Here is a 14,357-nt window from a genome sequence, read left to right on the forward strand (position 1 = left end):
AAAAAAAAAAAAAGGCTAGGACTTCCTTTGGCGATAGTCTGACAGCTTGGGAGAGTTCACTTGAAGACATGGGCTTTGTAGAGTCTGATGTGACTTGGGTAGGGAGCACTAAAACTGAAGGGACTGAATGTTGTTACTTTGTAGTTACAGAAATCCTGGGGACTTCTGTTCTTTCCCAGAGCTAACAGGAATAAAGTCAAATCTGTTATGGTTTCAACTCCATTTCTTTGGGCAATGTAATTCATCCCTTTTTGCAAAGTCCTAGAAAACCCATTCAGAAGTACAATTTTAAATACTCTTAAGTGCAGTATGACATATGTGATACAAATACCCAACTGTAACTCTCAAGAGCAAAATGTTTATCAGACATGGATTTACAGTACAATATTTGAAAATTGGCCCTTTGAAATTGGCATGAAATTGAGCAAGCATGGAGGTGATGAATTTTTTGTCATGACAGAAGGTGCTTCAGTATTTAAAATACAGATATCTAATGCCACTTCAGATGTCCAGCGCTCCCATTGTGCACCAAGCACTTCCAGATGTGCCTGACCTCCAGCTGCTGTTCCAGAGTCTGGGTCTTGCCATATCTGTCAATATCTGCTTCTGTCAATAGTTTGAGTGCTGCAAAGTGTCTGAAAAGGGCACCAACACCTATGTTTAGACCTCTGTATTCCTTACTGTAATGTTTATTATTTTGTGTAACACACGGAAAAGGGAAGCTGCTTTTGGTTTAGTCTGGAGCGCTGTGCAGGATCTTTGTAAGCATTAAAGCATCTATGTCTAAAGCCAAAATCAGTATTTTCAGGCAAGTGAAAAAAACAGGGCACCCTTCAACAGTCAAAATTCCCCCCAAATTACTACAATAATCCTTTTTATTAATAAAAAGGGAAACTATGTAAGCATGTGCAAACTTAATAAAAGGAAAATAAAAGAAGCGGTTAAAAGGCAAAAAGTTTCATGGGGAATGTTTGAAGACGCAATGAGCAAAATCTGGAGTATCTTTTACCTGTAGGTAAAGGGAAGCCCTGCCCTGCCCTGCCCTGTTGTGATAAAACCATTGAGCAAAGAGTTTTGTAGCTAAAAAGACCTTTTTTAACAAACAACAAAAGGCAAGGGTTGTAGACTTTGGTAAGTTAAATGTAAAGCAATAATAAGTTAAGCTAGAAGTGATCTCATTGAATAATTGGAAGACCTCAAACACAATAATAATAGTAATGGTTTCAGCCCAACAGAAACTGAGTATTCTCAGAAGATCTGTCAGGCTAATAAATGATCAAAACCTACAGAGCTGTCAAGGAAGATAAAATAGTTATAGAGAAGTAAATTAATTTGCATTGGTATTTATTTGGAAGGATGTTGGGGAGAGTCATTGTTATAGCCATTTATTATGGTGCTGGACAAAGAAAACATAGATGGTGGTGTTTCAAATAGATGTTCTTCTTGATTTGGGACAATTTTAGGTTAAATTTTAACCAAGATGCTGCTGGAACAGTCTTGCTTCGTATTCATGCAAATTCTTCAGCTAGAATTTATAGGATGGACAAAAGCTACAATGATTTGAATTAATCTGGGCATTAGTTTACAAGTCCTTGAGAACAAATTTGATGCATATGAGAAATTAATACAGTATGTGTTTGATCAGAAAAAGAAAAATAGCTGGAAAATAATGTGCTTGCTCATGATCTTTAAGGTGTGTTGTGAATCATAGCTGTTGAAAGCCAGCAGAACTTGCATTAATTACTTGGGGTTTGTTCAGTGTCATCTCCCTCTTTTCCGCCGTGCCCCCCCAAACTTCCTTTCCCTAGAATGTGCTAATATTAAGTAATACTTTTGAGTGCATGTGAAAAGACGCTCCAAACAAACTGTATTCTTTCTGAAATTTTATTGACTACTATTTTATTTGACATTGGTTTTAATTTTGGAAGAGCTTTTAAATAATTATTTTATTACAGCATTGGAAGTGGCCTTTTTTTGGACTTGAGATGTAGAAAGTTAGCAATATAAGAATGGAATGCTTACCTTCCTAGATAAACTTCATCTTATTGAAAAGCTCTTCTCGACCTTTATTCTTAATAGGGAGAAAGAACAAGAAACACAAGAAGAGGAACATTTGATGGAAGAAAAGAAAAAGAAAAAGCAGGAAGAAAAGAAAAAGAAGGAAGGTGCTCAGAAAAAGGTTTGTTCATGTTACTGTTTTAAATGATATATTCAGTTTTACATGTAATGTACAGATACTGGTTTTAACTCTGTGAATAATTCTGACACAAGTGAGCAAGTCCTGTTGACTTTGAGTGAGGTTGCGGTCAGAAAATCTCTGTAAAAGCAGTTGTGACAGTTCATTAGCATTCCCAAGCTGCTTACCATCCCCTGATGTTAAGTTACTGCTCCCACAGCTGTGTCACGTGAATATTCCTCATCAGCGTCAATGCACAGTTAACTGGATTAGTCTCAACTGATACTGAAGTGACTGTGGATTCTGAGGCCATTGCGCATTTTCTGTGGTGTGCATTTTCCTGTCTCATTTTCTGGATTACATAGTTTCAATCTTAAATGGTCCTTAGGATGTGGATAGGAATTGATCACTGTTTTTTCCAGGTTAAAAACTAGGCATTATTAAAAAAAAAGTGGATAGATTCCAAATGGATTAGAAAGGGTAGGTCTTCACAAAATGTGCAGTTAATCCACGTAAGATAATGGTGTGTATGAATTCAAAAGGATACAGGACAATGCATGGAAGTCAATTCTGCTGAGTGTTAAAAAGGTCATAAATGTACCATTTGGTTCAGGATTTATACTGTCTCTTTGGCCTCTGCTTTTGGCTTCCATCAGCCAAGTGTAGCTGTTCCATTAGACGAGGTATATGCTCCTAATATCTGGAATTAAACTAACATTCTCCAATCCTTAGTTCAAACTAATGCTGATTTATGTAAGCAGTTCCTGCAAAAAGTTAGACCTGCAGCCCTATAATCATTAGGTATCATTTTGAATATTAAGTAGTTGATTTGTTTTGTTCTTTTCTTCTTTCAGGCTGCTGAACAAAAAACCAAAGGTAAATTCGTGTTTATTCTTGGTGAACCGTTTGGTATTTTTGTAAGTTCATTTAAAAAATGTGCTTGTACTTTTTATTCCTTGTGTCTTTTTAATGGGGAGAGTATATCTTACCAGGATAATTCTGTTCATAGACTTTTGTTGAAGGAGCTGACTATGTTTGTATTATCAGCATAAGCTTTTTCTTTGCTTATCTTGCTAGGTATTATGTGACACATTTTTGACAAGAATATATGGATTAAATTTCTGTGAAATATAAGAACGTATGTCATCTTTTTTGTCTAATGTCAAGACAGATGTAGTTTTCTATTTAGTTGCTAGTAGTTATTTATCTATTTCAGAGACAACTAATTGCCACCAAAAAGGGTGAATCTCTCCCCCTGCATGCATGATTCAACTCATTGAACTTAGAAGAAAGCTGTTTCCCTCACTGCCTTTTTTCCTCTCCGTGTGGGTTTTCTACATGAGTGAATTGAACTGGTTTGCAGCACAGATGAGCAAGGCATTCTCCTTTTCGGGGCAGTGAACTCCTAGGTGCTCTAGGAGAAATGTTAATGAAGCTATGGCCTCAAAAAGGGTGAGGAAGAGAGTCAAGGTAATGCCTCTCTTCTGCAGCTGTTGGCGAACAGTTGTTTTATCTGGTCTGTCCTTTGATTTACATGGCACCACACAGAACTCAGGGCTGTGGAACAGTTCTGAACGAGTTAATATGCACTGTTACTTATTGCTGGGTAATTAGGTGACAGACAAGTACAGCTTCCCAGATTCCCAAAGACTGGGAATTTAGAGAAGAGCCAAGCCTAACATATGGGGTTGACAAAACAACTTATGTTTCAAACACTTTTTATGTGTTTATACAGCAGAATTTAAGTATTGCTTCAGTAATACTGCATTCAGAAAAATAGTCTTAACTCCATAACAAAGAAACTCTAACAAGTAATTTATTCAAATTATGTCCTTTTCTTTCCAAATTGTTCTTTCATAGAAAGTATGAAATTAGAAAATTTTCATCTGAATTGTGTTGCATCTGCCCTGTAAGATCTCATGTAGTTCATAACAGTGGATTTTGTTGTCAGGAGAAGAAGGTAGCAGAAATAGCTAAGCCCCTCAAAATCTCCATTGAATGAAAAAAGTCAGAATTAAAGATACATCAGAGCAATTTCTATCTAAATGGAATATTTCTGTTTCCACGCTACTACGTGTTTTGTTCTCTGTATCCACTCATTTCTGTGTGAAAAGGTTTCACTGTTCTATAATGTATTATAATGACTTTTTAATGTCATAATTCAATGGTGGATGTTTTTGCTGTCAAAGTAACTAAGTTAATTTTCAAGTGTTAATACAGTGGCTCTTCATTTCTGTTAATATTGAAACACAGTGCCTCTGCTTTCCTCTGTGGGATATTGTTATTTCTGTCTTTGTTGTGACAGCTTTGTTTTTAATTGCTTGAAAATGTCAAGTTTAAGTTTTCAAAAGTAGCATGATAGTAACTCCAGTTTTTCAGGTACACTTGTGAGCTAATTTCTTTCAAATTTAGGGAATGCGTTCCTCCATCTGTTTGGGGTATTTTTTTTGTCCATTATCTTTGTATTTAGGCATCCCGCGCTACTGCTATAAAATATGAATTGGGCAGAAGATAGCAGTAAGTAAAGGTAGTTATGTTAAAGATTAAGCAGTCCTGGCTTTTATTGTTTCATCTATCAGAAGCAGCAATGCACCTTTTTGTAGGCTTTGCTGGAAAGAGTTGACCTGGCCTGTAGAGGAACCAAACGGCTCGTGGGCAGCACAAGGGGCAGTGGTTACAGTGGCTAATTACAGCCATGTGGCTGACCCTTCTAATTGCTTTTGGCAGGCAACTGCTAGATGCTTTTAGGTTGCTCTGTGGGAATGTCTTATTTCCACTTCATGATGCGGTTTTCTTACATTTATCCTTAAGAGGGTTTTACACAAGCTTATGGTAGGTAGCAGGAATTTCTTAAAATATAGAAAATATTAATTCTAAGTTTGAATGAATATTTTTCATACAGTATTCAAAGTTGACTATAAACTTTTAATTCAGTACTGCACCAAGTTACGTTGTTTTAATACATTTTTAAGTATGTTATTTTGATACATTTTTAAAGTTGAATGACAAATGCTACTAGAATTAAAAGGCAGTACGGGGATCATAATTGAATTTGATTTATTTATTTCGTATCTGGGACACAGCAAATAAATTCTTTGTAAAGACAGGATGACACAGTAAGACTGGGTGAATTGACTGCAGCAGGTACTGCATGCCAATGTACAGGGTGTATTAAGTCAAAGGCTAAAACTAGGCTGGAACTGAACCTTTTGCAAAACATTCCTATTCTAGATTTCAGAAGGACAAGATCTTTATGAATGTGACTTAATGTAGCTGCTTGTGGTAACTTAGGAAAAAAACCCCACGCTTTATTTCATGTAGGTGTCATTCAGTTGTGCAACTCGGTTGCTATAGCAGTGATTGATGCTTAACACTGTTTGGGTCATATTGGAGAAAACTGTTACACATATGGGATATGGAAGGGTTTTTTCTGGTTTTGTTTTTCGGCTGATTGGAGACAGTATGTTTGTTCTGTTTCTTGTTTGCTCTCAGCAGTATTTTTGAAGCAGAAGGTGCTTTCTTGTAGTAGCTAGGATGGGACAAACAGTGGGACTTGTTAAGCAGTAGGAAAGTTAGCCTGTGGCTTATTCTGTACTAAAAACATATGCTGTGATCAAGGTGCTTTTTAATTAATGTTAAGATTTTGAATTACTTCTCTAGCACAATGGAAAATGTGGAGATACTGTCCTATCTAATAATTAACTCAAAGGCTTTGTATGCGTAGTAATAATTCGCTCTAAGATGCTACTGGCTGTTGCACGTTCAGTCGCTGGTGAGGCCTCTGGAAAGAGAAACTAGTAAAGAGGAAGGAGGTTTCCTGTGGGGGGGTGTACGGTGTGTTGTCAGTTAAATACTGCTCTGAGGCCTCAGACTGAGCTGAATGTTTCCATTTGTGATGTGGAGCACAAACCCCTTCCAAAATAAACACGTGTTCCACCAATAGAGGAAAGGTATGTGGCTGCTTCTGGAGTTACTGGTCCAGGGGTAGGAAGTGCTCCCTTACACAGCTCTTGTGTCTGTTTAAACAAATTACTTTTTTCTGTTTAAACAAGGATCCAACTCTTTAAAGTCTTCTCTACATAACAACTGCTTCAGTTTCTACTTCTCTTCTGCAACATTGTCTGCCAGAGTATTTTTGTTAGGCTGACTCTTATAAATACCCTGTTGGCAACAATTCTAGGGAATGTGTGAAAGGAAAAAAAAGATTGAAGAGCTGATAAGTAGCTGAAATGTTTCTCAATTACTTGAAAACAAATGAAAGTAGTCTTCCTGTTCAGCTGGAGAGGAGCACTGCAGAATTAGATGAGGTGGGAAATCAACATGTTTTTATTGCGCACTGTGCATTTGTACTTCCACAGTACTGTTCTTTTATGGTAATTTTTTTGAGAACAGGACTATTGAGCACAGCCTATTAGTGTTTATTTTAAGTATGTAAACTCTTGCCAGTTTATATGCACTTCATAAAGAAACTTCGTGTATAAAGGCTTTTGTAATGAAAACACTCAGCTGTAACTACCAGTAAAAGTTTTGCACTGTTTGGTAAATAGTCACTAGTATGGTAAATGGCTGTTACTCACTAACTACAGGGGACTTCTAAGAGACTGATGCTTGTGGTAAATACTATGAGGTCAACGTATTTTGCTGCCTAACTCTTCTAGCCATCTTGTTCAGGTTTAGTCAGCACATAGGTGATCTGTTCCTTTACTGCTTTACTCCCATCCCAGCTGAATTCTGTGTCTAAAAGTTGAAGTGTTGGCATAAAATAGCTTAAGTGGGTTGTTACTCAGACATCTGCCACAGTAATTGAAAAGCAAAATACCTATCCATTTCTCCAGCATTATCTACAATGAAGGTAAGTGTTAAATCTGCAAGCACAGAAGTAAAAAAAAAATTTTTTAGTCTAACATAGGAGATACTTCAGTAAACATTTGATTAGAAACATTAATCTGGAAGATACTTTTTTTTTCCCCTTTAGTCTAAAGCAGATGGCCAGTCTCTGCCTCTTTGAACTTCATGGTACTTGTAGGTCTGTCTTTAGCATGTTCGTGGCATGGAGCATGGAAGAGAGATGTGGACTTTCTAAGGGGAAAATGGGAACTTCAGCTCACTGCTTGTGGGATGAAGCAGGATTGCACGAGATGGAATAGCTGCAATAATCCTGGGATTCAGCAGCCTGTCCAGTGCTGCCCATCCTCTGTTAAGGTGGTGCAGTGTATCCTGAGCTTGAGCATCATTCCCCACTTGTGCTGTGTTTCTGGAGCTTTCCCCTCGTCTTGGGACTCCTCATTGTATGAGGATTTTGATATGCAGCTTGCAGAGTCAGGAAGGTTGTTAGCAGACTGAGACGTTATTCTGCCAAGGTAGACGCTTTAATATGTTTTATTTCGGGGGGCTTAAAAATAACAGAAAGCATTTAACAGTATGTGGTTGCTTGATAAGCCATTTGTGGTGTCGCAAGTGTTGGCATACTTTCTTCAGATTATTTTTAAAATTTGCCTAGCATTTTTTTATACTACAAGCAGTACTGTCTATTTTATCTGGAGGAGCATGGTCAACTGTATTGTAAATGGGAGTTAAAAGGAAAAAAAGAATGAAGGAAAAGATCTGAGATCCTGTCGCCTGCGCTGGCATTTCTGTTTGGATGGCAGAAGCAGTGGAATCCCTTTCTTGAAAGCCAGGTATTTTCATTTCCAAATCAACCATGTAGATGGTTGCATCGTTTTAAATTGATTCTTTACTTACCCTGCCCAAATAGGCTGTTAGTGTTCTCTGTGTGAACTTGTTTGGATGTGAATTACCTTCCTGTAACCTAACGCTTAGTTCTGCTCATACAGAAATGCAGTTTTATGTACATTGATGTGCTTTTTCTGGCTGAGGTAGATACTACAGTTGTTTAATGGTAATACTGTAGGAAGTAAGGAAAACTAAACTTTATAGAGAATTTAATCAGTATTTTAAGTATAGTCATGAGTATATAGTCATAAGGAACACAATCGGTCTTTTCTTTAGGAAAACTCAAAACTTTTTTTTTTTTTAGATTGTGTCATATTATTGTAGGAACCAGTAGAGGTTCATACATAAGATTAGAAAATGTGTTTCAACCTACAAATGAGGTATGATTTACAACAGACTTACAACCTCTGACTCATTTGAGTATTTATAGCTTATGCTTGAATATCTGCCTCTGCCATCTTGTTAGTTAAGTGCTGTGTTTGTACTGAACTGCTGAACATTGTAGTGACAAAATGTGCCATAAATCATCATTGCAGGAGGAGGGGGAGCACTGTAATAAGTTCTTCAATTAGATCTTAATATGCAGTCATTTGATAACGCAATGATAACCTATTGCCATATGTTAAGGCTTTATAAAAAAAAAATGTTTTCTTTTTGATAAACATTATCATCATGGTGTTTTGCTATTATAAGTATCTTTAAACAAACATGAATTTGTTCTTATAAGCAAGATACCACTTCTCTGATAGGGAAGTGATTATGATTTTACAATCTGCAAAGAACAGAGTATCAAGATAGTTTGTAGAGTCCCTGCCATAATCCTGGGTGAAAAGGAATAGAAAATACAAAGATTGGAGTGGGCAGGAAGAGAAATTCGCATATTCAAGGAGACAAAGCAAGAAGAATGAGCTGGGAGGCTTGGAGTTAACTAGTACAGAAAAAAACTTTGGTTTCCTGCTTATTGTTTCGGGTGGGATGGCTGTGACATGCTGTCTTGAGTTGTGGTGGCAGTAGTTCAGTGCTATTTAATACACTCTTTGCTCTCACAAGTTGTAAGCAACATTATGAATATCTTGCTTCAAATGAACATTGCCATTATGAAGCAAAGGAGAAAAATTGAAGGTAACAAGTAAGTGTATGGATAATCTTTACTAAACTGCAAGCTGTATTTGCGAGCACTTTCTGTGTTAGTCCTTGCTGGTTTGCTAGTCCCATCTAGTGATAAGTTGTAGCATTGAGAATTGGTGTCTTTTTGCAGGAGAGGGTTTGTCAAGGCTGGACACCTTGACCCTGCAACCAAGGACTGACTGTTCTGAAGGTTTAGGTCTTCTGTAGCTCTTGTGAAGCTGTGTAGATCCCTTAGCTTTTAAATGAACGCTCTTCAGGCACCAAAGCGATTATTACAGGTTTTTGGCAAAAGCATTTATGTCTTAAAGAAAAACAAACACATGCAAAACTCCAGGGGTTCTTGAAAATAAAATGGAAACCATGAGATATATTCTTCCTAATGTGCTCCTACTCTGAGCTGCATTTACAGGACAGCTGCCCTACAAAGAGGTGCAGAGTGCTTTGGTATCTTTGCCTAGAGTTGCTGCTGCTTCTTACTGCTCGAGTAAGCACCTCCGGTCCCATTCAGTGGTTGCTTTGTAAGCTTTGCAGATTCCTTGGCTGGATATAGAAAAGTAGGTAAGAGCTCAAGTCAGAGATCCTTGACAATTCTTATTATTCCTCAGAGGTAGTTTTTACTCCTAGAGATACTCTGTTGTAGTTTGCCATCATGCAAATTTGGGCATGTGCTTATAATACAAATACAGACAGAATATTGCTCTAGTCTTCCCTGTGGTTTGCCTTTTCTCAGTTTCCGCCATTAGAAAGTGATCTGGGCTTATCAGATTGAGGACGGCAACAGCCTGACCTGTATATATGTAGTTTTAAAACTGGGAGCTTTTCAACACGAGACACAGTTGACAAAGTATTTTTCAAATGCTCTGAATGTTGTAAGGACTGATATCCTGCTTAAAGGTAGTAGGACTACATGCTTTCATCTGTCCATTGTCAAATAAATTTCAAGCCTGGGATATTATCTCTACAAGAGTACTCTGTGCAAAGAGAATAAGGATAAATTAAGTAACACCAGTTTGGCTTTTCTCATCTAGACCTAATTGTCAGGGTGCCCCTTGGTGGGCAATGCCTGTCAGATAAATCCCTGGCTTGCTTTCTGAAAAACAAAACAACTGCCAGTACAGTTGTTGACAACTGAATATTCTAGAATATAAATTTTATCACAGCTACACAATGATAATAGTGGTAGTTATGATCAAACTGCATGCTGTTTTATGGTTATTTATCTGCCCACAGTGTGTGCTTTCATACTCGGCGATAGACTGCTTTTTCAGTAATGGGCATTGCCTAATGCAGTGTTTAAGCATGTAGACTGTGAAACGGTCAAACTGCTGCACTTTCTGGCATCACAACAGTTCAGACAATAGCATGTATTATGTTCTTTTATCGGTCTGCTTGTCAAATAACTGTTTTCTAATTATAAACAGAATGCTGTCTGATATTTGTTGTCCATCAGAGCGTATATGCCCCAGTACTAGAGACCAGGTGCATTTTTCCATTTTAACATACCAGCACTATGTTCTGTATCTAGTGATAATAACAGGGAACACCTCCCTGCATTGCTTAGCTTTCTTGCCCACCCAGCAGACTCTTGAGGTTGTTTTTCTCTTGGAAGTGGCTTTACGGCACAGCTCACCTATGTTATCAGTGTGGCCCTGCCTTTACTTTCAAAATTAAAGCCTGTCACTTGCTTTTACCCTTCTTTTAAAGAAACTTGTACATGAAGGCAGTTTCTTGTCTTCCCTGAGGACTGTCTCACTTAGGTCATTGTTTCATGGGAAACTGTTGGTTGCTGTGATGCCTTTCCATGAAAACCTATCAGCTTTGAATTACTTGCAGTGTGCGGCCCACTTTCCATTATTAGATTATCATCTTAGTACCCTGAGGAGGCTTGTATTGCATATAAATATAATATCTGTAAGATCTGCGAACTGTAAGCTTGAAGAGAGGTTCCTCAGGAAATGCATTAGCTCAGTTTGGTAATGACTGTTCTGAGAGAGATGCAGGTTTTCTAATGTTTCTTGCTCCCTTCCTTGGGAAGGATGGAAACGGCTTCGAACTGTAACTCTAGTACATGCTCTTGGGGTAGTTACTCTACAAATGCTGAAGAGGGTTGTCTTGGGAAAATGAAGGAAACGAAGACGTGTTCTGATTCTTTGACGCTGTGTGTGAAGCCTTTGGCCTGAGGGACCTGGTGTTCTCCTGTTGACTATCTGGTGTTAACATTCCTCTGCTCTGAGAACCTGGGCTGCCTCTTGACTTCCCTGTGTTTTGCTAGATGATTTTAATGCTTTTCCTGAGTCGTTAAAGGTGGTAGCCCATACTTTGCAAATCCTACAGGACTACTTAAAATGTCTGTTTAACCAGCTCACACTCTGGTGAATGCTCTGAAGCATTCTGGCCAGGTTTGCCTGGTGCATCTGATCATTCAGATTACTCCTGAACTGGTTTAGGTGGTGTAGTGTGCGTTAGTATCCTAAGAGGTGGTTACTCATGAGGTTGATTGCAGGTCCAAGATCACCATGAAAGGAGGTGATTTTCTTTTTAAGCATCCAGCCCTGGCTTTGTGTCGTGGCAGCAGTGGCTCATACTAAGCAGTTCTTGTGGGACCTGCGTTTAATAGTACCACGAAATGCTTTGGACACTCCTCAGCTGCCCTAAGCTTGTCAGCAACCATTATTACTCTTCGCCCAAGGGGAATGGCTGAACTTGAGGCATGATTTAAGCTCATGATTGCCTCTTCCCTTGGTAACAGAAGAAGTTCTCTGTCTTATCATAGAGTTTCCTGAAGATCCATCCTCCTGTTTTCAGGATGCTTTTAATGTTTCTGACATAATTTCGGATTTGGCTGCTTCAGATTTCTTTTTTTTTAATTCATCTCTATGGAGCTGAACCTTTCATCTTTCCAAGGCCAGGCAGGCTCTCATGAACTTCTGTTTGGAAGCACATGAGTTCCTAAGCTCCAGAACTGGTGAGTCCTCAACTCCATTAAAAATTAAAATGCCACACTGAAGTCTTAGAATTGTAGGACTAGATATATCCCTTTAGGTGAGCAGGAAGGGATTGTCTTATCCATCTCCCCACTGCCAGACAGGCCCATCAGATGTTCTTGAAAGATGTCTTGATTATTTCTGGAAAGTCATCTTCGTACTCAGCCTGAACAGTTTTTCCTGTAACTTAAGCCCATTTTTTCTTGGCTGATTTGCCCAGTATGTGGACAGCAGATCTTTCCCCTCCTCTGCAGGGGCCTTTCTGTCTATCCTCTTTTATACATAACAGCCCACTTAGTTGTGCCTCGTGCTAGTGTTTTCAAGCTGTTTTCCAAACCATAATAATTTATGTTTCTCTGCTTTGGAACTCCTTCCAGTTAGGTTAGTCCAGGATTATTTTTTAAATGCAGTTTCTGTATGTCGTGGTTTAACCCCAGCTGGCAACTCAGCCCCATGCAGCCGCTTGCTCACTGGCCTCACAGGGGCAAGGGGGAGAGGATCGGTGAATAAGTGGGAAAACTCGTGAGCTGTCATAAAGACAGTTTAATAGGTAAAGCAGAAGCTGCCCATACAAGCAAAGCAAAACAAGGAATTCATTCACCACTTCCCATGGGCGGGCAGGGGTTCAGCCATCGCCAGGAGAGCAGGGCTCCAGCATATATGATGGTGAGTGACCTGGAAGACAAACACCGTAACTCCAAACATCCCTTCCTCTTTCTTCCCTCAGCTTTGTCTGCTAAGCATGATGCCATATGGTATGGGACATCCCTTGGGCCAGTGGGGTCAGCTGTCCTGGCTGTGTCCCCTCCCAGCTCCCTGTGTCCCCCAGCCTGCTCGCTGTGGGGTGGGTGAGGAGCAGAAGAGTCCTTGGCTCTGTGTGAGCGCTGCTCAGCAGTAACAGAAACATCCCTCCTTTATCCGTGCTGTTTTCAGCACAAATCCAAAACACAGCTCCATACTAGCTACTGTGAAGAAAATTAACTCTATCGCAGCCAAAACCAGCACACTGTAATTTAAGGATTATTAAGTGACCTTTGAGTTAACCTGTGTAACTGCAACCTACTGCCGTTTACAAGTAAAATCTGAGGCTTATTTTTTGTGCCTCTCGGGCTCACTCCATTACACCTCTGTAATCCAAGCTGTTTCATAGCAGTGCTGCTGCTGATTTTTCTCATTATCTGTCCCTCAACTCGTCTTCCTATAAGATGCTCCCAGATTTCAGATGCCCTCTTCCCTTAATTCTGTGAGGATCTTGAATTGGTACTGTGGAGTTTCTTCTTCATCTCTTCTTCTTTCTCCTCTTAGATCACTAACCATTTTCCCTCTGCAGGTAGTCCTCTGAAGTATACATTTAAATTCATTATTTACTTTAATTTCCCAACAGTTTCTGCAGAAGTTGTTTAGGCCTGATAAACAAATGATAAGAAAACTTCCTGACTGCTGGAGGTGGTAGGCTGTCCCTGCTGCATTTTCAGTTCTTTTCTGATGTACGTATGAGGGAGGCCCTTCCCTTCTGTTTGCTCTGGCATCTGAGCAGTGACTTCCCCCTCAAGAAGAGAAAGTCTTCAGGGTGAAATAGGAAGAAAATAAGGTATTCGATGCTATGTTTCTGACATAGGCTCCATCATAATTCTTACCTTGGTATCTGCCATCTTCCAAGAGTAATAATTTATTTTTATTTGTTATATAGTTATTTCTAATCTTGTCCAATATTCATAATGGGAAAGCAAATGAAAAGTCTTCTTCAGCCTCCTCAGTCATTGAGCTCTTTCTTCCCAGAAAAGGATCCATGGGTGTTCTTCACCTTTTTTCTCCCTCACTAACCAGGAGACTCCAGAACCCACATCTCTGCCTCGCCTTCCCTTTAGTGTACTTCTCAGAAGTCTGTTTTGCCTTGTTACAATGTACTGCTTACTGTAGAGAGCCTGCCTGTAGCTCTGCCAGTATTTTGCTGTGAAACACAGCTGATCTCTCAGCCAGGTCAGATTTCTGCTCTTTTACTGTAGGTGAATGAGGCTTGCATCAGAAAACGTCTTTGACTCATTGTGGCCATTTGGGATCACTTTCTGGCTTAATTCAGAATAGATTTTTCAAAAAGCTTTAGGTGCATTTTCTGGGAAAAGATTTTTCCTAAACTCCATTGCGGAGTTTGTGGTCGTTATCCTTTTTCTGTTTGAGTAGCTGCAAGGACTGTGCTGAGGACTGCTTAGATCTCACTGGGAAGCTCTAAGTCACTCCCTCTTCAAGAAAGAGACTTCTGCCATGAAAATCACTTCAGCTTGAAGAAGAGCTTCTGTCATGGTTGGCTATGGTGGGGGCACGAACATCAAACAAAA

The 14,357-nt window shown here is 39.2% G+C and overlaps 1 protein-coding gene across 11 annotated transcripts in view; it reads left to right on the top strand.

Moving 5' to 3' along the window:
• Nucleotides 1-14,357, top strand: part of TNRC6C (trinucleotide repeat containing adaptor 6C) — a 336,978-nt gene that overhangs the window by 243,713 nt on the left and 78,908 nt on the right. For all 11 annotated transcript variants that reach the window (XM_056332439.1, XM_056332456.1, XM_056332471.1 and 8 more), the window contains 2 exons: nt 2,080-2,179; nt 3,031-3,052. In XM_056332439.1, coding sequence (XP_056188414.1) covers nt 2,080-2,179; nt 3,031-3,052 — 122 coding nt within the window. The remainder of the gene's footprint in view (nt 1-2,079; nt 2,180-3,030; nt 3,053-14,357) is intronic.

Source organism: Falco biarmicus, chromosome 1 (genome assembly GCF_023638135.1).
Source record: "Falco biarmicus isolate bFalBia1 chromosome 1, bFalBia1.pri, whole genome shotgun sequence".
Taxonomy (NCBI): Eukaryota; Metazoa; Chordata; class Aves; order Falconiformes; family Falconidae; genus Falco; species Falco biarmicus.